This window comes from Meriones unguiculatus, chromosome 17, assembly GCF_030254825.1.
Source record: "Meriones unguiculatus strain TT.TT164.6M chromosome 17, Bangor_MerUng_6.1, whole genome shotgun sequence".
Lineage (NCBI taxonomy): Eukaryota > Metazoa > Chordata > Mammalia > Rodentia > Muridae > Meriones > Meriones unguiculatus.
The window spans coordinates 87,858,826-87,884,250 of record NC_083364.1 but is presented as its reverse complement, the minus strand read 5'-3'; the positions used below and the strand labels follow the sequence as shown (position 1 = coordinate 87,884,250).

The window sequence follows — 25,425 nt, the reverse complement described above, 5'->3', positions numbered from 1 at the left end:
CGCTCAGCCATCAAATCCATGTTTTGATGGGCTCTGAGTTCTGTTCAAATTCTGTGTCCAAATGTCTTCTGCTAAATTGCTTGTTTTTCAGGCATGAAGCAAATGTGTGAGGAAGTGCTTTCCTCCTGTTTACTAGCCAGTAACACCTTGAATGTTGTGTCTAGGAGTCAGCAGAAGCGTGTTAAAAGTTCAGCTATCAAGCTAACACACTTCGCTGTCAAGACTATGCACGGCCTTCAGGAATGTTCTAATTATAGAGACAGCACCCATCACTTTTTTGGTACAAAGCCACTTCCATTGTGAATGGCATTCCTGCTGGAATTCACACTACTTCTGTCATCAAACATTAGAAATCTAGTCCCAAAGGGCTCACTCTTTCTTTCCCAGAGTTATTTCATCATTCTGACTCTCTTATTTATTGTACAATAAAATTTTAAAGACAGCTTAAAGCTTATTTTCCAAAATATTTACTCCTCTTTAGAAAAAAAATCTTTCTTTTTTTTCTAGTTCATTTTTTTAAATTATACTTTATTTACTTTGTATACCCCCCTCTAGTTCCCTCTCTCCTCCCCTCCTAATCCCTCCCTTTCTCCCCCTTCTCCACACACCCGCCTCCTCAAGTCCACTGGTAGGGGAGGGTTTCTTTTTCTTTCTTCTGATCCTAGTCTTTTAGGTCTCATCAAGAGTGGCTGCATTGTCTTCCTCTGTGGCCTGGTAACGATGCTCCCCTCTCAGGGGGAGGTGATCAAAGAACAGGCCAATCAGTTCATGTCAGAAGCAGTCCCTGTTCCCATTACTATGGAACCCACTTGGACACTGAACTACCATGGGCTACATCTGTGCAGGGGTTCTAGGTTATCTCCATGCATTGTACTTGGTTGGAGTCTCAGAAAAGACCCCTGTGCTCCAATATTTTGGTTCTGTTGCTTTCCTTGTGGACCTGGAGAGGATAGGAGGTCCACAAAAAAATCTTTCTTACTGATGTCGTAATCAGAAATTTTTTCACATTCTTCTCTCTACATCTGAACAAGAACAGTAAACTCTTTACTACTGCATAGACTGAAAGCATTGTTGAATATGAATTAGCTAAGAGACCCTACAGTAAAAGTTCCATTAATTGTTGTTAATTACGCAACTGTGCTATAATAAGCTATTATGCTGCACCTAGACTTTCTCTTCTCCCATGCCTGTCTTGGGATGTTGATCCAGGAGTCAGGGTTTGTTTTTTCTTTACTATTTGGTCCCTTAGGTTCTACAAATAATGGACACTAGGAGACAAAGCCTTGGGAGAGAGAAAAGGTTGTACTCTGTCATTGATTTGATGACTGAACCAACTAATTTGGTTACATATTTGAATTCAAATCCACTTCAAGCTTACAGTCAAAGAATCACAACTGCAGATGAACATTAAAAGAGGCTAAATAATCCAGAAATGGGGAGAATGGTGACAGATTAAGCATCTCTAGATGATCATGTATGGAAAAACTTGAGCCACAAAACAATATATAAGACACGGATGAATTGTCTCACAGTAGGCACTGTGCATGTACACACATGCTGTGCAAAGGGAGATGAAGGCAACAAGATAGGAATATTCCTGATAACATAAGTAGGATTATCACCAGCAGAGAGGAAGTGATACATGAATATACTCCTATATCAAGAAAACTGATAAAGACTCTTACCAAGAATAAACAAATCTGTGACACAGAAGAGGAGAAACCCACAGATTCTTTCTTGGTAACTCCATCAGGTCTCGTGTCAAATGTATAATTTCAGTGTTTCTCAAAGGGTTGGTTGATTTGATTTGGATTCAACAACTTGTTGAGCATTTCTTTAGTACCTCCTATAGTGTAAATCATTTTATCTTTAATAACTGAACATTCAACTATCGTTTTGTTTTGCAGGCAAAAACATATACTTGAAGAGAAACATAGATAATCTCAGGACATAGACATGTCAGTTTTCTGCAAATACACTGTGATTAATTTATTCAAATACTCAGCAATTATCTTTATTGCCAGAGATTTTTAAAAGTCACCACTTTCCTAAATATTTATTCCAGAAAATACACAGCATTGCTATTGAGTGGATATACCGCTATGACTTTTGTAAAATTTGGTTATCCTCTGCAGGGCTGAGATTGGTAGACTCCAGTTTTGGAGATTACAATGCTAGCCAGACTCATATGGGTGAGTTAATATAGCAGACACACCAAAATGTCATGTGACATGGCCAGGCAGTGTGGAAATTCTATATATTGTAAGAAGATCTTGTAAGAAGACAGGAAACAGGAGGGTTGAATGATTATTGAGTAAGTAAAGAAAGAAGTAACAAACATTACAGAGGAAAATCATGTGTTGTGTGTATTTGTTTGCTTGTGCTACAATAATAATTATCATCGGAGGAAGATATCTAACAACAAAGAGAAATTCTGACTCAGTTCGGGAGACTGGAAAGTTTAAGATCAAAGATCGACTGGGTGTATCTTCTGAAGAGATCTCTCTTCCCGATTTGTAGGAATCCATCATCTTGCTGTATATTTACATGGTGTTTCCTTTCTCTGTGTGTCTGTCAAAGAGAGGTGTGTGGGTCAGAGTAAGAAGAAAGAAAGGACCAGAAGGGAAAGAAAGGACAAAGAGGAGTGAGGTCCTGAAGTGCTCTATCTTATCTGAGCTCAGCTCCACCCTTCTTTCTTAGAGACCGCTTTTCCAAATACAGCCACACTGGACCAGTGGGGAAGGAGTTGAGGAATGTAGGAGGAGACACAGCTCAGGAAGTATCATCATACTACCCCATTTTGTAGTGAGAACTAATGTTAGTGGAAAGCAATGGAAGGAACATTAGTGAAGGATACGGATCTGTGGGGGGATCCAAAATGATCCTTGTGTGTTTCCTGAGTGGTCAGCTGGCTCCTATGGGTGCAGTGGCATTAGGAATTGAAAGGTGTGGGTCAAGAAAGGTCTAAGAAAAACAGAGAAATATGGGCAAGTTGGTCTTTTCTAGTAGACCATTTTAGCTTATTGTTTGGTGACCAAAATACAATGTGTGTAGGAAATGGCTGCCAGGATGGGGCAGGAGGGTATGAAGAAGGTTGGGCTACACTGTACAGAGTTTGGAATGCCAAGTTGCTACCACTATGGAGGAATAAAGGTGTCTTATGTAACCCATCCTCTGAGAATTTAACTTATCACAGCATATAGATATGGAAATTTCAGATGGCAAAAGGGTCACTTGGAAATCTCACATGGTAGTCCAGGTAGGAAGGGATAAAGGAAAGGATAAGAAATAGAAGGTAGTTATCATGATTTAAATAATTAATTGTTGCATGTGTGTTTGTATGTGCATGTGTGTGTGTGTTCATGCGTGTGTCTGTGTGAAGGAGGAAAAGCTAACTATATCAGAATATTTCTTATCTCACACATCCATTTTCTTGTTATCTAGAACATCTTCCATTCTAGATAACACCATGCATTTTGTGTATTTTCTATGCATCTAATTGTTTAGCTTCATCAACATAATAGACATGAAGACCACCATGACTGTTTTTTATTTGATATAAGGAAATAATTTCATTTAGTTAGGTACAGATGGAGAATGCAAAAGATAATATTGATATCCCGAATAGGATAGTGATATAACAATGCCATTCTATGAAGTGGGAGGGGTTCAGTGTTTAGCTATGCTTAAAATTTAGCATCCATCAGGACACAGTGGTACAGGACTTTAAATCCAGCACTCAGGAAGGCAGAGGCCAGAGAATCATTGTGACTTCATTGACAACCTTATCTACAAAGTGAGTCCAGGATGGGCAAGGAAACGCTGTTGAAAGAAAGAAAGAAAGAAAGAAAGAAAGAGAGAGAGAGAGAGAGAGAGAGAGAGAGAGAGAGAGAAAGAAAGAAAGAAAGAAAGAAAGAAAGAAAGAAAGAAAGAAAGAAAGAAAGAAAGAAAGAAAGAGAAAAGAAAACTTTCCTGTGCAGAAGTGTGAGACTCGGGGACTCACCACTCCTGATGTCTTTATGTATCAGAAGGTTTTATGTGAATACAAGCACAGTTGTAACTGGACAGAGTCCTTACTTGAGTGAGGAAGAGCCTTCCTTCCTAAGTTGGTAAATTGTTTTCAAATGTGTCTTACAAATAAAGTTGGGATCTCAAAAGCAATAGCAATTCCTCTTTCATTCACCATCTTTAATAGCATAGTTCCTATCATCAACCAGGACTAGACCAAGTATCTGTCCCCCTCAGCCCGTAATCAGCTCTGCCTCTTATTTCCCTATGTCCCCTCTTTTTACCTAAAATTTACCAGAGTCACTTTAGGCTGTTGTAGTGCTGGGTCCAGACTGTCCTTCCACACTCATTGTTAGTCAATCCAAACTCTGGGAGCTCAGAAAACGCCATGTCGTGCCATTGCCAAGTCAGAGCTCACTTTTCTGACTCCTGCCTCGTTAGGTTGCCTTTTCTCTCAGAACATTATGCCTGGTTCAGGTGCTTCCAATTCTGTGAAAACCTTTAATGAGTCCCTCAAGGAAAGTCCATCCATGCCTCTTTGTACTCACAATAATCATCACAGCATATCATACCTATACACTTCTGTTTTTCTCACTCCCCATATTATGCTTCTTTTTATCTTTTTCTTTTAAAAAAATAATTTATTCACTTTATATCCCAGCTGTAGCTCCCTCCTTTGTCCCCTCCCAATCCTGTCCTCCCTCCCTCTTCTCTTCCCATGCCCCTTTTCTCAGTCCATGGATGAGAAATGATAGGCTAGGGTACATTATGTTTCTTAAGAACCAGTATTAGATCCTTTTTTACTGTGGTGGCAGAAATTTTAATAAGAGCTGGTTGGTTGTAGACACACAATTATTGTTATAGAAATGAATATATTTGTGTTCTTCAGCTTCTAATCCCACTGGACTCTGTTGTGTTCAGAATCACTTTGTTGCACAGATGCCTACTTAGAGATTGTACAATAGAGGTCACTGTAATGATTGGCTTAACATTCCAAATTAATATGGTCTCTTTGAATATGAAATAAGACACTGTTACTGGAGATTGCGGCATTGGTGGCTAGAAAGGAATATGATGCCACAAGAATCAGATTCATGTTGTGGAGTGATGGTAGATAAGAGATACTTGATTTGATATATGCCTTCTGGATGCATGTGTGAAACTGTCACACAGAACTCATTTATACATACCCTCAATACATGTTAATCAGGGTCTTAAAAATCCACAAGTCAAATCTGTACGTATAAATGTAAGTATACATGTATGTGTGTGATACTTGTGATTAAAATATAGATCCTAGTGTTAATTTTTCCATTACTAGTCTCTTTTCAGTAGAACTGTGTGGGAAGAAGAGTGAGCATCTCAAAAGTTGTAGTGTCTCACATTTGCCTTGAACATACCTTACTAGGACCTAATTCCATGTAAAGTGTTCTTCTTCGATTTGAGCAGTTGCTTCTGCTGCCCTTAGGATAGTATGAGAATTTATGTTTCCTCTAATTCCTTATCTTGAGACATTTTTGCTGCATGGGAGAACAATCTCTCAATCAAGACCGGAAATTCTCCCAACTCCTCTGACTTGCTTTGCTTGGATATTTCTGCCTGATTATTGCTTGACTCCTTTTCCCATCTGGTACTGACCACTGGTATTTTCAAAGCTACCATCTGAGCACTGATGTTTTAGGCAGCATGCTTGGCTGGCTCCTGTTCCCCTTTTCCATCCCTACAAGTAGGTCTGAGATACCACTAGCACTTCTGAACAGCATGATAAGTCACAAAGTTCCTATATTCTTAGTCTCTGTGACAGTAACGGAGCTAGTGTCCAGCCCATGGAAACCTTTTGTTCCCTCATCTGTATCTTGGAGTTAAATCCACTGTTTCTGCCCTGTAGTATGGCCAACACCATACCATGGGGCCACAGTTAACCATCCTCTACTTTCTGAATACTTATATTTTACTGTGTTCCACTGCAGCACTCAATACCCAGTGGTAACAAGGTGTTGATTCTACAAGTTAATTATTCCCAAAAAGCAAATATATAAGTTGCCTTCTGGTGGACACTGAATAACAGACAACCACTTTTCATCATGTTTAATTCATTTATGTTTTTCATGGATGTTAAACCATTTTCTTCAGTGTCTCCTACCTCCAATGCTAGAATACATACATACATATATAATGTTTATACAGTAATATGTGATCAAACCAGCACTATCCATACTCCTCCTCTGGACTTTAAAATCCCTATAAACTTGAAGGCTAATATTTGTAAGCACTGTTTTAAAGAGTCACCAGAAAAGACATAAATTCAATATGCTATGTATTAATAATTTGATATACAGTCTTAATACCTTAAGGAGAACATTGGGTTACAATGTTCACATGTTCATTGTACATCTTGAGAGTGAAATCATAGCTACTCTAAAGTGGCTTGAAATTGCATGAGAGAAATGGAAAGTTTGCCAGTTTATAATTACAGCTGTGGAAATATAATGGTGTGGCTATGTAGTCAGGGTGCTTAATCAGTGTACTTAAAAAATAACAAGTGCTTCTGTTCATAATTTAGTCACATGCACAATTTCTATGGCAAAACGCCAAATACATTTAATGCAATTCAAAGAAAACAAGGAGGGTTGATGGCCTCTAATGAGCAATTGATTAGCAGTAAACAGAGATAATAAGGTTCCGGTGTCAACTCCATTGGGAAGAGAAAGGCCATTTCCTTTTGCAGTGGCTCCAAGCTGATTAGGGAAACAAGGAGTGCAAGTTAATTCTTAGCTTTTACTACTTGAAGATGACTCCAAATTACGATGAGAAATACAAAATTCAGTTTAAAACCATATGTGTGCCTAGAAATAACCTCCTGTGTGCAAGGATTCAACTATGACCTGGGATCTGGCCCTAATATTGCTAAAAATGATGAAAGGGAGATTAAAAATGTATTATACTGTATTATCATCCCAAATAGTAATTATTATGCAAAACTATACTTGAATTTCAATTTTTAAAACTGCTAATTTGTTCTTAGCAGCTGTAATTTGGTATCTCATAGAATACCGTGGAAGGATAGCCAAGGAAGCTTGGAGGGGTTATTGTTGGCGTGAGGTCTTGGCTAACACTTTCATTATCTGAAGCTGTAATAACATGGTAGCCACTGGGTACCTCAACACAGCTGGAAACCACAATATAAACAACAGTAGAAGGATCTTAAAACATAATAAAGAGGAGAGAACTGAGTCTAGCCTTGAAGTCTTGCTCACGTTTGTTGGACTTTTATACAGCAAAATAGAGAGAAATGAGGAGTACCTGTTGGTACTGAGTCTGTACAGTGGGTGTGTATAAGAATACTATCTTGTACATGTGTGCAAGGCTCCTGAGGTCCTACCAGCAGGCAGCAAAATAAAGGTATATGGATCATCATATAGAGTCTGCTTGTATCTTACCATTCAGTTAAGCAAATGGCAGTTGAGTTTCTACAGTAAGATACATGTTTTGAACAGATGACAGGCATAATAGAAACAGTACTTATTTCTCAAACTAATATTTTAAATTCCATTCCAAAGTTAGTTATTAACATATGGCTTACTTGGGAATGCTACACTGCTCTTTTGGTTTGAATATATATGTTGATTTTTAATGAAATTCATAAGAATAGACAGAAAACTTTATATCTACTTGATACTTAAATTAACATTTGAGAGGGAGGGAATGTTATCATTAGAAATTGGACAGGTCAAAATTGTAGCTTCTGTTATCTTTTTAAAGCTTCATTTCTTTAATATCTTATTGATGTTCTTTAAGTGATTTTTAACAATTAGTATGATGTGATCTTTTTTATTTTTGGTTTTGAGGGAGTCTCTTCAAAGCTCTAGAATTTCTCAAGAAAGAAATGAATACAGTCATATCTACCCATACAATATACTTGTATCACACATATTTTCTCATGTGTCATCAGCTTGAGACACACTACGTTAAAAGCTGTGAGCAAGATGGCTCAGTGGGTAACAAGTTGCTTGCCAGTAGTTCTGACAAACTGAGTTTGATCCCAGCACTCATATGGTAGAAGTGGAAAGCTGACTTCTACAAGTTGTCTTCTGACCACCATAAGTGTACTGTGGCACATACGTGTTCACACACCAAACAAATAAGTGTAAAATGATTAAGAAGCTATGCATGACCTTTCATAAGTTTCTAAAGACACAGTGTATGGAATTAAAATTCAGTTGGGAAGTTCAAAAAATGATGTTTTTAAGTAATAATAGACATATGAAAATTTAGTTTTATCTAATTATACGAACAGATTCAAAATTAGTTTGTTTCTTGTATAAATGACTAAATATAGGGACATACACAAATACATGCAAATGTCTCAGCAATATATGTCTTATCACAAGTGTGGTTGTAGTTTGGCTCTAACAGAAAACAAATTGTTCGGCCTCTCTTCCAAGAAGTTCAGCCTGAATTTAGGTCAGAATATTAGGCTTTCCTATGTTGAACACACGTAACCTCTGACACTTGTATAGGCACTACAGCTTTGTTAAGGCTGTCAGGCCTGGATTGCAAAGGACAAGTTGTAATCAAGGCATCTTTCAAAACGTCACGGAATTTCTTTATTCTTCTGTGCTTCTCAGTTGCAAAGTAGCTGAGAAGAGTCCCTGCTTTGAATTTGTCTTTGGAAGGCTTCCAGCACCGAGCAGGTGACACCATAAACATGTCTCACTCTTGCCATTTGCGGTGGGCAAGTGGCTGTCCATGGTGGCTCCTTCTGGATGTAAATTGATTTTAATGATTTCTTTCTTTCTCCCGGGCAGGATTTATGTGGGCATCATTCATGTGACACCCTGGGAATGGCAGACGTTGGGACCATATGTTCTCCGGAGCGCAGCTGTGCCGTGATTGAAGATGATGGCCTCCACGCAGCTTTCACTGTGGCTCATGAAATTGGTATGCAGTGCCTTTTCTCTTCCCTCGCCAAATCAAACACTTGTAACAGCTGCAACGGGACCCAAAATACTTGGCAATTAATTCCAGATTTCTTCTGGTTCAGATGTACCATTGGGGATTACATTTGTTTATATTTGAACTTTCAGGGTTAACTGAGGAGGGAACGGGAAGGCAGAGTCAGCAGCACGGTAGACATTTCCTTTGACAGTGTCATTTAAAAGTTAAGGAGAAATTTGCTACTGTCTTTCTTCTCTCTCTTTTTTAAGCATCCCTAAATGACTCCTAGCCAGTATTTGTCACAGATGCAGAGGCGTCTCTTTAGAAGTTCTTCATGACACTGTTGACTCACACAGGGATAACCCAGTTTGCACAGGAATTTATCGTGCTTTGCCCCATTGTGAGTGATAATAGTGGGCTCTTGTCACAGGGAATCAGTAGCTTGTGATGAGTATCCCGGCCTCCTTACCAGCAGTGAGACGAATGGAGCCAAGCTGACTCTCAGCAGAGTTTACTTCATAATGTCACATATTCAATTCACTTACTGTATGGGGCACTTACAAATCTTGAAATAGTAAACCGAGGGCAGAAGTAAGCAGTTAAATACATCCCTGGGAAAAGGAAAAGGAAAAAGTGCTTCCAAACCACTGACCTAGGAGACTTGTGTCTGAGCAACTGATTTAGCCTGTAGGACAAAGTTTTATAATCAGACACACGCAAGTTCACATGTCACTGTGCCCTGTTTCAAGTTATTCTATTACTGAACTCTTTGAGGCCCTGTCTTCATTCCTGAAATAGAGGGATAACACCTCCTCTTATATGGAATTGTTTTAAGAGCGAAACTGGGGGGAATGTAGGTAGTGGATATCATTTATATTCACATCCACATACTTCAATTTTCGTAGTTAAATATTTCATTCCCTTTCTTAATTTATGTATAACCCCTTTGCATATTCATTAGTGACACAAGGCATCATTCTATCATCACTACATTTAGATTTTTTTCTGTATTTTTTATTTAAAAGATTTAGCTTGTTAAAGCTACAGTCTTAACTATTAAGTGAAAATTAAAATTTCCACCTTACATTCCTAGTAATTTGTGTATTTTCACAAGGGGCAGATTTCTAATTATATTCCTCTGAGGAACAGAACAACTTCCAGTTATGGGGACAGTTCTGTACATCCAAATATGGTAGCAACAAACAGAATTAAGTTGCATTTCAATGACTGTATTTCAAATACTAGTCCTGACATTGATGCAGTGGCACTTTTGTTTGAGTCAAACATAAAACCTTGATGTAAGTAACCAGCCAACAGCACCATTGATGTTAATTCAGTCTGAGACACTTTGGAGCATCTTTCACTTAAGCCAGGGTGCTGAGGTGAAGCCAAGCCCCTGTCAGTTTCCTGTGGAATTTTACTCGGGTCATTTAGACACCTTGATCATCTGTGCTGTCTCTATATGGTGGACGAATAATAAGCTGCTGTGAATCACACATTCTGGCTTCTGACATCCTCTCCTTGGTGATCTTTACATATAGTGACAGCATTGGCAGGTTTCCACACGAAGGAAATGCTGAGAAAGGCTTTCTACCCAGCTTCCCTATTGCTTGACTCTCATGCCACCCCACCTGGACTGGAATGTCTAAGTCTACTAAGGTGACTTTCCCAATTCTCGTAAATTTTTCAACAAGGACTCTTTGTTACACAGACTGATGGACCAGGGGGAGGTGTGGAGCCAGACCATGCTATGCATGACCTGACAATTAGACATAATTATACAGAAGAACAATGTGTGAAAATAGGGAGCTCCTATATGCAGAGTAAAGCCAGTGTCTTTGCATATTATTACATCCTGGTGTCTGCTTTAATTTCTTGGTTAAGTTATCTCTCTTCAATTCATTAGAACCCTTTTCGTTTTATTTTCCAACCAATTTTAATTGCTTTCTTATTTAAATTTTGCCCAAGTATTATGAATATATGCTACAAAATGTGAGTCCTAAGATTTTGAAAAAATAATCTTACTTAAAATTTCATCTCTATGGAAGGTCAAAGTCTTATCCCTCGAGCATATTGACATGAACTCACTAATCTGTTCAAAGTATTTATTTGTAGTTATTAAATGAAGGGCCAGCTCAATCTAAGCTCATTGTGAGTTGGATTTTAATTCTACTTTATTCTCTTTTAAGTTAAATTTTAGTTTTTATATTAATTACAGTTTATTCAGTCTGTATCCCAGCTGTAGCCCCCCTCCTTCATTCCCTCCAAATTCCACCTTCCCTCCTTCATCTCCTCCCATGCCCCTCTCTAAGTCCACTGATAGGGGAGGTCCTCCTCCCTTTCCATCTGACTTTAGCTTATCAGGTCTCATCAGGACTGGCTGCATTATCCTCCTCTGTGGCCTGGCAGGGCTGCTACCCGCTTGGGGAGATGGGGAAGAGGTCAAAGAGCCTGCCACTGAGTTCATGTCAGAGACAGTTCCTGTTCCCTTTACTAAACAACCCACTTGGATACTGAGTTGCCATGGACTACATCTGAGCAGGGATTCTAGGTTATATCCATGAATGGTCCTTGGAATATCAGTCTCAGAATAGACCCCTGAGCCCAGATATTTTGGTTCTGTTGTTCTGCTTGTGGAGCTCCTGTCCTCTCCAGGTCTTACTATCTCCCCCTTTCATAGGATTCCCTGCACTCTGCCCAAAGTATGTTTGGTTTCCCTTCTTTCTCTTTTATTATGTATTTGCTACTTTTAGACTTGTAAATTATGTATATAATCTATATAGTTAAAAAATAGCATTTTGAAGCTTTGGCTTCTGAGTATTTAGAATCTGCTTGAGTCTCATGCCAAAATATGCAGATTCTTTTATTCCAAATAAATGCTGTAAAGGAGTTACTGCACTCAAAACACAAGCTGGGAGGAAATACCCAGGATTCGCTCATGGATTGCCTACTTTGCTTTTTTTTCTGTCAGAAGAAAGGAATGTGATTGGGAATGGCTGAGATAGGGTCTCATGGAGTGGTTTCAAATGCAGTCAAGTACGTACTATGCTGAAAAAAAAACTAAGTGTTCTTCCCATCCCCCACATTCACCAGTTAAAAAAACTTTTACCTTGAAAATTAGCACATAAGCTAAAGTAAAGTAAAGATAAGAATGACGTCACGCTGAAAACATCAGAACTGGGAAGGCTGACACAGAAGGATCATGAGTTCTAAGCTAGCCTGTGTTACATAGTGAGACTATGTCTCAAAAAACAAAAAGAAAAAGAAGGGCAAATAATAGAAACACTATGGTATTAAATTGCTGGTTGTGGGATAACATGGATTAGATTATATATAATGAATGAATTGTGAAAAAATTAAAAAAAAAAGAAAAGTTCCTTTCGTATGCCCCACTTGTTTGCTGGGACTCTTCTGTTTTCCTGTTAACCCATTCAAACTCAAAACCAAATGAACAGTGAAGTCTGATTGCTTAAGGTACATGGTCATCTGATGCCAATACAAGCTTCTGCAAGAGCAAGATGTCCATTAATATAGATTAGACCCACAGGCAATTATAAACTGCCTTCTACTTTCTAGGCTGGGCACAGTAAACACCGACTCCATTGCTAGAACATTTCAAAAAATTGCTTCAAACCATCCATGTGCTTTGGGTGGAGGCAGGAATGTGTTTAAAGCTATTTTACGATCCAAATGAGAACGGCAGAAAGTTTTCAAGTTGATGTAAGTTTGCATTCTGAGTTTATATTTTTTCAACTTGTCAAACTTTTATTATATACTTGTAATAATAAAAATTTCACCTGTTGCACATATGCTCATTAAAAACAACCATTTTATTGATGTTGAGCCAGCTTCTAATATTCTGAGGGGAACAATAGGATTTTATTCAGATTAATGAAATCCATAATTTCCAAGCACATGAAAGGTTTGTGTTATAGTAGTTAATTATAAAATGTGCTAAGTAAATTTCTTCATCAAGAAAGCCTTCAATGTGCTTCCTAAGTTAAAGCCAGGCAACTTTAAAGAGCAGGACCAAATCCTCAGCCAGACTTCGGAAGTGGTTGGACGCAGCAGGGGGCTGCCTGTGCTTTGCTGTGGTTAGAGGCCTGTCTGGTCGCCCTGATCAGTGTGTGACTCTGCCTCATAGATGATTAGAGTAAACAAGTCTATGTTTTGAAAATTTTCAGAGAGAGACCCCATCCCACCACAAAAAAAAAAAAAAAAAAAAAAAAAATCGGTGGACCAAAGTCAAGCCCAGTGATTCAGATTCAGATGTTCATACGGCGAGGCAAGTGAGACAGAAAGAGAGAAGGAAGCTGGGATTCAACATGTTCTTTGTCTTCTGACTTGTCACTGTAATCAACACAAACTAGGCATATTTCCTGTCAAACGTGAACGGGTACCACACCATGTCTTTCTTGGATGGGGATGAAAGGTAGAAATAGATTTGAGTTACACGTTTCATCACACTGCGATATTTGGCGTTTATATGACTTTTAAAATAAATTTAATCCCAAAATATGTTTCTATCGAGAAGGCCTATTGATTTTTTTGCCATACAGGTTAACACCAGCTAGTTTATCAAGGCATAAAAACAAACAAACAAAAACACTGAAATTGTAATGTGCGGTTTGTTTGTTTACCTTTTCAAATTAGGAAATTGTTCTTTCCGTCTCAATTCAAAGGATTTAGTGATCTTAAAATTTATTATAAATAGTAACAGTTGGAGAGGTGCTCCTAGGTAAAGTGCTCCCTTGCAAACACAAAGGCATGAGCTCAGTTCCCAGAATCCACATGAAAACAAACAAACAAACAAAAACAACAAAACCAGGTGTGGTTGTGCACATTTGTAATCTCAGCGATGATGAAACAGATGCAGCTGTGTCCCTGGCACTTACTAGCCAGTCATCCTAGCCCACTCAGAGCATTCCAGGCCAATGACAGACCAGATATCTAGATGGATGGATGGATGGATGGATGGATGGATGGATGGATGGATGGATGGATGGACAGATTGACAGGCAGATAGATGTAGATTGTGCCTGAAAAACAGCAGCCAAGCTTCTCTTCTAATCCTTCACAGGCTCACGCACATATATATACATCTGCATACACACGTGCACACACAAACATCCACACAGGCACACCATAAAGTAAATACTATCATGGGGTACCCAAAAGAAGAGGAAGCTAACAAGCAAGGACAACTCTCGATTTCCCTATGATCCATAACTAATATATTCTAGGGGTCAGATTCCAATGCAGTTGATTGGTTGCAAGAGTGCAAGACTTTAATAGTGCTATGCAATGGGATTTGGTAGATTATTTGGTATGAAACTGATTGAAAGGATAGATTATGATGAGTGAAAGAGTACATGTTTTTCCTCATTCTAAATTCCATACTTACCACAACACTAACCAATTCACTTACTGTTTGTTTTTTATTAAATACAATTTATTCACTTTGTGTCCCCCTGTATCCCCCTTCCTCCTCCCTTCCCAATCCCACCCACCCTCCCCTTTCTCCATCCATGCCCCTTTCCCAGTCCACTGATAGGGGAGGTCTTCCTCCCCTTCCTTCTGATCCTAGTCTATCAGGTCTCATCAGGAGTGGCTGCATTTTCTTCCTCTGTGGCCTGGTAAGGCTGTTCCTCCATCAGGGGGAAGTGATCAAAGAGAAGGCCAATCAGTTCATATCAGAGACAGGCCCTGTTCCCATTACTATGGAACCCACTTGGACACTGAACTGCCATGAGCTTACTGGTTTTTTGTTTGTTTGTTTGTTTGTTTTGTTTTGTTTTGGTGTTGTTTGTTTGTTTTGTTTTTTAAAGAAATGTTTCCAAGTGTTATCACTTCTACATAAAGGTTTGTGTTAGGAAGAGTATATCCCACCCAGTTATTGGAGGTCATGAGTGTTCTCTTCGGTGTCTGAATTCTGATCCTCTGTGTGCTGTTGACTCACTTTCCAACCCCTGGCCAGATCTTCTTGCACCTCCATAATCCCAGGCTGGAAAATTAGGTAGATGAAAACCATGACCTCATTAAGCAACAGATGCTTCTTCTGGGCTGAGCTTTCCCAAGTAAACACATTACAGTGCTTCTTGGGACGTTTTTGTAGGATATGGTGCTCTGTCCCCTTGACCATTGGTTAGTTTAGGATCAGGAGACAAGAACTCGAAATTCTGTTTAATTTTCAGACCAAAGTTTAGCAAAACACTCAATTTCCTTCCTTGGGCTAATGCTGCCCAGTAATACCTGAGTCCAATGAGAAGCTAACCCCATGGTTCCCTTGCAGGGAATGTGTCTTGGCTTGGGATGCGGCAGAGTTGGTGTAACTTTTCTTGCATACACCATGCCTGAGTTCCATCTGCAAGGCTGGATAAAGTAGTTATGAAACAGCATTCAAGTGGCAGGAGAATCAGAAGTCCAAGCTCATCCGTAGCTATGGCTGAAGTTCAATACCAGCCTAAGATAAATACAGCATGTCTTTAAAAAGAAAATATGTCTGTCTTTCCCTGGACAGACATATTTTTCTAACTCCAGATTTACTAGACAAGAAAGTGAGAGCATGTTTAACTGTGTATCTGAAATATCAAAGGTGAAAGTCATTAAATAAGTTGTCACACATTTTCAGGTTTATAAAAAAAAGCTGATTGACAAAACTGCTCCAGCAGTTTTCTTTTGGGGGTTTGTCTATTGACTACAAATGACTGTAAATACGAATGTTAATGTTTCCCTTATGTAAGAGTTGGTTCTTTAATGTGATCTTTAAGAGTGAATGGCCACCTCTGAGTTTGTCTCCAACTCTTGTTCATTAGTTTGTGTACCCTATTTGACTAAGGGAGCTCCCTGAAAATTGCTTTATCCTTTCAAATTGCCTTGAATCCACCCTGCTCTTCCATTCCTATATTCTGACTCCTAACAGAGAAATACATCTCCACAACTGCACGGGAAAGGATGGTCTTTCTCCTTATCCCTGTAGTAACTTCACTGTCCTGACACTCCAAACTCTTAGAAAACATACTGTGATGAGAACAAGGGCTGTCATCCTGTGAACACTGACTGCATTGCTTCCACAGACTCTTCCCTTTAGGTCATGAATATCTAAATCTCATCTGATGTTCGTTGTCAACATCCTTTTAATGATTTCTAAGCTAACATCCTCTGAAGAAGCAGTTGTCTGAAGAAATAAAATCTCCTTGTCAGTCAGATCTGCATGCATTTTGTGCCCCCTTCATAGCTATTTGAAACCCATGGTTGTCAGTTGTGATGTTTTATTTTAAATTTCCTTGAGTCTGTATCTGCAATGTCCTACTAAGTCATCTGTCATCATCATTCTAGTTCTCGATGGTACTGGCAAATTGCAGACTGACATTAAATGTGTCTTCACATGAATGTGTTTGCTGTTTGTGACCTTCAGCATTTGTGTTGCTTCTTCCCTGAAGAGCATGCAACACCCCTTACACTGATTTTCCTTTTCGATTCCTGCCCAGCTTTGGGGGAAAGTCACATGAGTCTCTCATTACAAATTGATTCCAGCTACTCTGAAGCTGTCTGACTGTTTGTGGGGTTCTTAAATGTTCCAGAACCATGACTCTTGCTGCCTTGAGAGAACACACTTTCCCCACCCAGGCAACTAACAGGTTTTCTCCATGTAGGACAGAGTGTTTGCCTTAAAGAGACAGTCTTCCCGCTGACCTCCAGCAGCGTTTCTCTCCAGTTTGAGGGATCTTACAAAATACAAGGATCCTTTACACTGTAGCAGAGGTGGAGCTAAGATTTGCTCAAATGGGCAATCTTTTATGGTTGAACTTGCATATATGTGTCTTTGGTGGCAATTAAGTTAGATAGCTAAGTTTAGGGGACCATAAAAAAATCACAGTATGATATGAAATAACCGGCTAAATAGTTTATCAAATTGTGCCAAAATATTTTAAAATAACATGCCTGGTTGACATAATTTAAAATTTTAAGTTTATAGGAGTTACCACTGTGTGTGACAGAAACAAAAGCAAGACACTTTCTTCAGACCTTCGAAGTGAATTTGATGTTTGCCATACATACTATATAAATCAAAAGTACACCCTCCAAATGAAGTGAAAATCCGTTGATGCAATAATAAAAATGCCTTTGGAAAATTCTATTTATATCAATTTGGAAGGAAAGATCCTGGTTCCATTAAACATGTGTGAATATCTTAGAAAATATAATGCAAAAAGCACATATTGTTTAATTTAAAACATAAATTGGACTAAATATCCTGTTACAGATACTTCATTGGGCACATTCTCTCTTTCTTTTCTCATGGCACTATATAAATTCCCACTATGAAACTTCCAAGTATATTCCATTGTATTGGCTGTTAAAGATTCTACCTTGGAAAAGTCCAGGGACTACAGGGTGAATTTTCAGCAAGAGCAGGTGAGATTAGGTAATTTTCAGTAATCTTAACAAACATGTTTTCTATGAATTGTGATACTCCTTTAAAAAAAAAGCTGTGTCTAGCATTCAAAAATTAAAGAGGCCCTTGCTGATCTTGCTTCCCATGTTATTTGGGGACATACTTCACAAACTGATAAATACTCATGCTTCTGGTCAAACTCATTACGAGTTGCAATGGAGAGGCTTTTCAGAGAAATCTTGCTTGCCCAGTAAATTCTGTAAATGCTGTTGAAGTCAATAAGCAAACAAATAGCACAAATATGTGGAGAATTGGAAGGTCACTGAACTGTAGTCACTTCATTTCAAACACAAGCGGTCAGCTGCACAGTGAATAATTTTGTTATGAGGTGTCAGTGATTTAACAAGTTGGCCCAAAGTAGCTGGAATGTGGTGCGAAAGATTTCATCTCTGTTGGGCTGCGCTGCTCTGCACTGATGGAGCTCTTGATTGGATGGCCAGCATTCCTGCATTTGCCATATAAGAATCTCAGGAAAAAGTGACGAGTCTGCTGCATTGTCTTAGACATGATCTTGAGGATTTTATATGATTCTGAAAGCTGTGGTAAAATAACTAGCTACTTGAATTTTTAAAGGCCTTTTGGATTTGTAGAAGGTTGACGAACCCCTTAGGCTATGGAAAAATTGATATTGAGTAACAAGAAGCAATTTACTCAGATTATAAGACTCTGAGGATACTGACAGTCTGAGAATTAATACCTGGAGAGATGAGAGGGCAATGGTTTAGCAGCAAGCATGGGAGGATGAAGCACACACACGTCCTGGCCATGTGCCTTAGAACTATTGCTCATTTTCCTGGCATCTGGTTCTTCATCCATCTCTAGTACTTCATAACAACTATGTTGATTTTTTTTTATTCATAATACTGTAGAGGTGAGCATATTTTCAAAATAGGTTCATTGTGAGACTATTAACTATCTACAATTGACTAAATAACTATCATAAATGGAAGCATGAAGAGGGCTGATATTTCATGCAGCAAGAAATCATGAAAATATTATTTCTATTTGGTTTTGTCTTTTGGGTCATTCAGAGAACGACATATATACTTGAAAAAGAAAGCAGAAGTCACTGCCATTCAGAAAGCATCTATGGTTTGCAGTTTGCAAAGTGCTACATCCCATACAAAGGTTTTAACAGTACATGTGAGAAATGCATTTTGATCTGCTGGGGTTTGTAACTGATCAGAGAAGGCAGGACACTAACAATAAAAATAATATGTGGTGAGACTATGACATAATCCCACAGAAGCCTCCTAAATTCATGATGTTAAATAAGGTTTCACATGTCAGTGAGCATATGTGATCCAGATGGACATTGGGATTATCTACTTTTTTATTTTCTTTTCCAAGTTTCATCTAAATGTTCTCCCAAAGCAACCACTTCACAACAGCATGCAGCTTGCATGTGCCTGGGGTTTCAGTCTGGATATGTAGACTGTTAAACTCAACTTTGATTTGTTGCAATTAAAAAAAAAAAAGTGCTAAAGCACTTGCCAGGTAGAAATAGAAATTCAGAGTAATTTGTGATTGATAATTCTCTTCTTCCTTCTGTCATTTGCACTCTGTCTTCTCTCCCCTAGGACATCTACTTGGCCTCTCTCATGATGATTCCAAATTCTGTGAAGAGAACTTTGGTTCCACAGAAGACAAGCGTTTAATGTCTTCGATCCTCACCAGCATTGATGCATCCAAGCCCTGGTCCAAATGTACTTCAGCCACTATCACGGAATTCCTGGATGATGGTCATGGTATGTAGCTTTCTGGACAACATATGCTCAGGAAAAAAAGTTTAGATTCTTAGGAGCTTTGCACCATGATGGCCTCATGAAGCTCAGCTTGCCCTGTGAGACAATGGTTGTTTTGACAGTGTCAGAAAAGAAGCGAGCAAATTGATTGTCTCTTGGCATGCAATGCCAGCATCCGTGGTGGCATTACAGCTATGGTATTTCTGCTGTTGACTTAAAAAGTTCAAAAGGGAAGCAGTGTGGGAGACCACACAGAATGCCGAGCAGTGGTGCCCTGAGAGTCTGGCTTTTATTTCCTCTTTCACCACTAAGTTCCTGTGAGAACATTGGCAGACATCTTGGTTTGCATGATGTTAATATGACTCTCAGAATAAATTGCTGCATATCTATTATAGGGCTTTGGTGAAGGTGTAGGACATAATATTACTGGATTCTCTTCATAGCAGCAGAAAACCAGGGGAGGAAGCTCTTTAGATATTCACTGACTAGAAGAATTTGATTTAATTCTGACAGCAGATTCTCCTGGAAATGGAATAAAAACTACAGAACAAAAATAGCAAAGCCATGGTGGGAAAAGACTTCAAGAACTTCAAAGGAAAATTGCTGGCTTTATCCTTTCCAGGCAGTTCAAGAGCATAGCATACTTTATTAAATTCTGTAAGACTAGGATTAGTGCTGTAGTTCTTATGAAAGTACAGAGGAAGTCACAATTTCTAGAAATAATAAATCCCACTCCCTAAGTAGTCTTCAAAACAATCTGTTGCAAATTTCTCTTCGTCTTTTACTGTTTTAACATCATAGAAATGTGGCAGGCTAGACATGCAGGCTTGGAAGGAATCTTTGGGAGCACATACATCAGGTTTCTCATCTTTCAGGAAAGAGGGTGTTCTGTCTTCTTTCTGCTGAATTAAAATGTGTTTCTTTCAGAAGCAGGTGGATAAGTTTTGGATTTTGGAGATAACATTTTTCATAAAATGATCTTATGGGTCATTTTCCAAACTAAATTAAGGGAACTGGTGATAACCAACTTTACCCTGAGTTTCACAAAGATTTGATTTATAAAAACCTAATTTCTTAATGTATTAGGCATTTTGAACTTTGACTAAACAGTGTCAAAGCAATTAACAAATTAAATTCATTTCAAACACGGGGATGTTTGCTACAAAGTGATTTTTATACCATGTAGCCAAAGTGCATTTGTTACTTCATGATTTCCTGTATTACTATTGAACTGGTAAAGCTCTTGTTGATACTTGATTTTGTATTTCATAGTCTTGGGAGTAATCTAGCTCCAGCCTTGTTTGGACGTTCTCCCTATATCAGCAGCATGGTAATGCAAACCTTTAAATGCAGCACTCCTCACGCTGAAGTACGAGGACTGTGAAGTCTGCGACAGCCGTGGGTGCAGAGCACAGTCATGCCTCAAAGTAAATAAGTAAACAAATATTCTCATCAATAAAAAATAAGTATCTCCAAAAGTAGAAAAGATACCTTATATCACAAAAGACTTAGAAACAATACTCAGACACTTGGACCTTTCCTTAGATTAAAATAAAATGGCAGCTCTCTTTAGTTTAGTTATAGTAGTGGCCAAATCCTGAAGTGGGTGGTTCCCTATATCTTCCTCCCAACTCAGTGCATACATCATTACCTCAGAATATCTTTGTCTGGTAGCATCTTAGCTCTCTAATCGTGACACTAACTTTGCTGTTTTAATTTTTAAGAAATAGCATGAATATTTTATTTTAAAATTATATATTACACATTCCAAGAGCCTGAGTTCAACCCTGAATCTCTAAGCAAATGCAACAAGTTGCTAAGGCAGCAAATTCTTATGGCAGAAATAGGTCAGCTTTTCACCCTGCGTATGTATGAGCTCAGCTACAATGTTATATGGAATTGTATTTTTTGTATGTAATTTGAGAATGATTCCTTTATTTCATGTATGCAAAATGTAAGGTCTTACTTTCAGTACAATAACTATGCTTACAACATTGCTTTGGCTTTTAACAAAAAACAAGCACACAGACACAGGTTAATTCAGAGACTAACAGATTCCATTACACCATAGCATAACACTCTTTTTTTTACTGTCTTAACAGTAATAAAATCAGCAAACTGCCCACCTAAATCCAATAATAATAATAATAACATGTAGTGAAGTTAAACTGAGGCAACAAAACATGTCCTGCTTAAGTAGGTTTTGTAACAAATGTGTCCAGTATTTTGATGATGCCCAAAGAGCACATGACCTGAAACACACATTTGCTGTGACATCACCTTCTTCCTAATTTGCCCTTCCAGCAGTGTTAAAGCAAAGCAAAGCAAAGCTAGAGTCAAATTAAACTCAAAGCATTTGATTTATTTCTTAAATTATTAGCCATAAGTAACTGAACATTTGAAGCACCCTACCACTGCCAGATTTAAATTCATTAATACTGAGTGTTTCCTGATTTAGGCCAAAGGAGAAATGTGCAGTGGTTCGATTATGGCTGGAAAGCCAAAGTGCACAGTCCAAAGTAACTGTATCTGGAGACTTGAGATTTGGAACAGGAGTAGCTTTGCCGCATGGGACTCGCCAACCTCTGGCCAAGGGCTTTGCAGAAATGTTGCAGTAGTTATACAAGCTAGCTGGCCAGGAACACAAGCCTCTGAGATAAGGGTAAGCTCGGACAGAGAAATTGTGCAAGGAAGGCAAGTTATTGAATTTCCTTTACCAAAGGCTCCCTAACCTTCAATGAGGCCCAGGGAAATAACTTTATTTGCTACATCCAGAAGTCCTCTGCCTGATGATGAGAAAGACCAAGTGAGTACAACTCAAGAACACCAGCAACCTGAGCTAATAAAGGAAATGTACAGATGGTTATTTATCCAAAGTATCTTTTCACTTATTTAAATAGCTGAGGCAATGGCCACTCAATAGTAACAGAACTTTGGACAGAAAATAGTAATGGAAAGCTATATGTCTAGCTTCTTTCTTAATTTCCAACTCTAGGAGTAGCAATCAAAATATAAAATTAGCTTTTAAAGTGACATCAAGAATATGTGAAGCCTGTTATGAATATATCTTGATTTTTCATAATAAATGTACTTTTTGAAAATGTGAAGCAATTAACTCCAAGGGAATGATGATCTGTGATTTAAAGCTTAGCCTCACTCTCTTACTGTTATATATGATATGTATGATGATATATATGACTGTATGATGATAAGCATACAATATGCCTACCAACTGCAGACTCCTAGAATCACTTTTAGTCAGCATCATCTGCTCCCCTGACAATGTTCTTGTTCCTTTATCATTAGAGGAAATGAACATCTCACTATTAATTTTAGTAATTCATCCAAGGGCCTTAAAGAGAGTATGCAAAGTCAGGAATATGAAGCTAGAAACAAATTGTGAGCAGAGAAAATGTTGTGAGATTTCAAGTGCTTCCCTGGGATCATTCATTGAGTTTTTTCAACCTATGGATATTTAGGTCAATTTTCAATCTTATACCTGAGTGCCAGAAGAAAAGACAAGGTGAAATATTAAATCTTTTTTTTTTTAAGAAAAGCCTCAGTCTTATAATTTCTCCTTATCATTAACATGGAAGACATTCTGAAATAGCTGAGCCTTTTAAGTTCTATTTCTGAAGCAAGTTGTATCTTCCTTCATTTACTGGTGGGCTGCAGAGCCAAAGGAGAAAGAATCATATTCTTTTCTTTGCCCATTTCAAATGACTCTTTTTGGCTTTTAGGTGTTAACCTTCTTTCAGATTTTTAGCCTTGTATGTGTGGAGAAATACACATCCCTGCATAAATGCCTGCCAACTTGTTCTTATATGTATAGACTTTACATACACCTGATGTGAGAATGGAAAAAGGAAAGAAAGAAAGGGAGAAATAAAAGAAAGGATGAAGGCACAATTTGGCAGTCTAGAACAGAACCAAGACCATGTAGGATTTCAGAGTAATATAAACTTTTTAAACAGAAACTGGTTATGAAAGAGTGACTAAAAGTAAGAATAGAGACGGTAACATAGAAGTAGACAGTCAGTTGGATTCCAATAAAGGCAAACAAATTAAAATGCTGAAAGAGTAGTCATTTCCTAGTTTCAGTCCACCTCCATACCATATGTACTTCTAAAAGTGAAAGGCATGGATTGGATAACCCGCTGTTTCATCAGTTTTAAATACTGTGTACTGTGAGCTTCATAGTCAGGCCCTGTAATGATTCTTGTCATTTCCTGGCATAAGGTTTCCATGTGGTAGAGATGTCCATACTATTTTGTTACAAAAGAAAATCATTAAATATAAAAACAAGTTACTAAAGTGCATACTACATAGAAAGCAGAAATGAACGCAGGGACCAATTTTTCTTTAAAAAAAAAAGTAGCAGTGATTTAATGTCAATCACCTGATGAAGGAAATAATTTTATTTTAAACAAGAAACTGTTACACCCACGTGACTTCTAAAGAAAATGTGTTATTTTAATTTTACTGAGTTAAGCTTTGCAGACACTTTTCATCTTGATGTGTCCTTATCAAAGATCAGTTCCAAGTTGCCTACATTTTGCAGTCTTCCCCCTCATCATCTCCTGTAAAGTGGGGTGGGTATGAGTGACTGTGTATCCATCTTGAGATGAAGACTTATTTTGGTTCACTGTAAATGAGGTTGATCTGGATATGAGCCCTCTGTCAGATATAGGGTTGGTGAAGGTACCTTCCCAGTCTTTAGGCTGTCTTTTTGTTCTGATGACAGTATCCTTTGATTTACACAAGCTTTTTAGTTTCATGAGGTTCTATTTATTGATTGTTGATCTTAGAGCCTGTGCTTTTGGTGTTCTGTTCAGGAAGTTGTCTCCTGTGCCAATGTGTTCAAGGCTCTTCCCCACTTTTTCCTCTAACAGGTTTAGTGTGTCTGTTTCATATTGAGGTCTTTGATCCACATGGACTTTATTTTTGTTCAGGGTGATAAGTATAGATCTATTTGCATTTTTTACATATAGACATGCAGTTAGACCAGCATCATTTGTTGAAGATGCTGTCTTTTTCCCATTGTATTGCTTTAGCTTCTTTGTTCAAAAACCAGGTGTCCCCTGAAAGACTCCACCTAGCAGCAGGTCTAAGCAGATGCAGAGACTCACAGCCACTTTGTACAGGGAGCAGGGAGTCCTATGGAAGAATAGGGATATGGAAAGACCGGGAGGAGACTAGAGCTCCACAAGGAGACTAACAAAGCAAAAAACACAGCTGGATTCAGGGGGACTGCAGAGACTGATGCATCAATCAAAGACCATGCATAGAGAGGACCTACGTCCCTGCTCAGATGTAGCCCACAGACACTCGGTCTCCATACGGATTCCCTAGTAAGGGGAGAAGAGACAGCCTCTGACATGAACTCAGTTGCCTGCCCCTTGATTAATTATCTCTGGTGGGGAGACCTAGCTAGCCCACAGTAGAAGAGAATTCAGGCAGTCCTGATGGGACCTGATAGGCTAGGGTCACACAGTAGGGGGAAGAGGATTTCCCCTACCAGTGGACTAGGGGAGAGGAATAGGGGAGGAAGAGGGCAGGAGGGTGGGGCTGGGAGGAGATGAAGGAGGGTGCTATAACAGGAATACTAAGTGAATAAATTATAAATAATAATAAAAGAAAAATAAGGTATACCTGTGTCTTGTTTGTCTACACATGGTTGAGTCTTCCCAGCTAATACCTTAGTACACAGTCTATAGTCTACTTTTTAGGGGGAAAACAAAAACAAAAAACAAAGAACAGTGAAACAGCAGTTTTGAAGACCTGAAAAGCATTCTCGCTGATTCTAAGATTTGTTGACAGTGTCCTAACATCAGCAATCTGCTAAGGCTTCTCTGGTTTACACAGCAGCCGGTTCATGTAGCAATGAAGACAACATTTTTTTCCAGCATTCCAAAGTGCCTGCTCTTCCTCTGTCCCATAAAGAACACTTAGTGAGGTTTTACTATCGTTCTTTCCTTTTCACTTGATGTTAGTTTTTCTTTTAACTTGATGTTTTTCTCCCTAAGTTCTCTTTGGCGAGATTCTCGTTTTTAATGCTTTTTCTGGCTGGCCTTAACAAGCTTTACCTCTTCAAACGCTCTGGCCCAGTTAAATGGGAACTTTGCTATTTATTCATTTTCATATAATGGCTCTATCACAGATGGACAAATAGAAACTTGAGTGCAGTTGTAAAAAAAAGGTTTGCAGTTCACTTCAAACATGCTGAATAGTTATTTTCTCAGTGTAAGGATTTGAATGTGGAAGAGTTTTGGGGGG

At 38.5% G+C, this 25,425-nt stretch overlaps 1 protein-coding gene across 1 annotated transcript in view; it reads left to right on the top strand.

Moving 5' to 3' along the window:
- Window positions 1–25,425, top strand: part of Adamts5 (ADAM metallopeptidase with thrombospondin type 1 motif 5) — a 47,379-nt gene that overhangs the window by 4,336 nt on the left and 17,618 nt on the right. Inside the window, exons 2-3 of the mRNA XM_021657825.2 lie at window positions 8,817–8,949; window positions 18,985–19,152. Coding sequence (XP_021513500.1) covers window positions 8,817–8,949; window positions 18,985–19,152 — 301 coding nt within the window. The remainder of the gene's footprint in view (window positions 1–8,816; window positions 8,950–18,984; window positions 19,153–25,425) is intronic.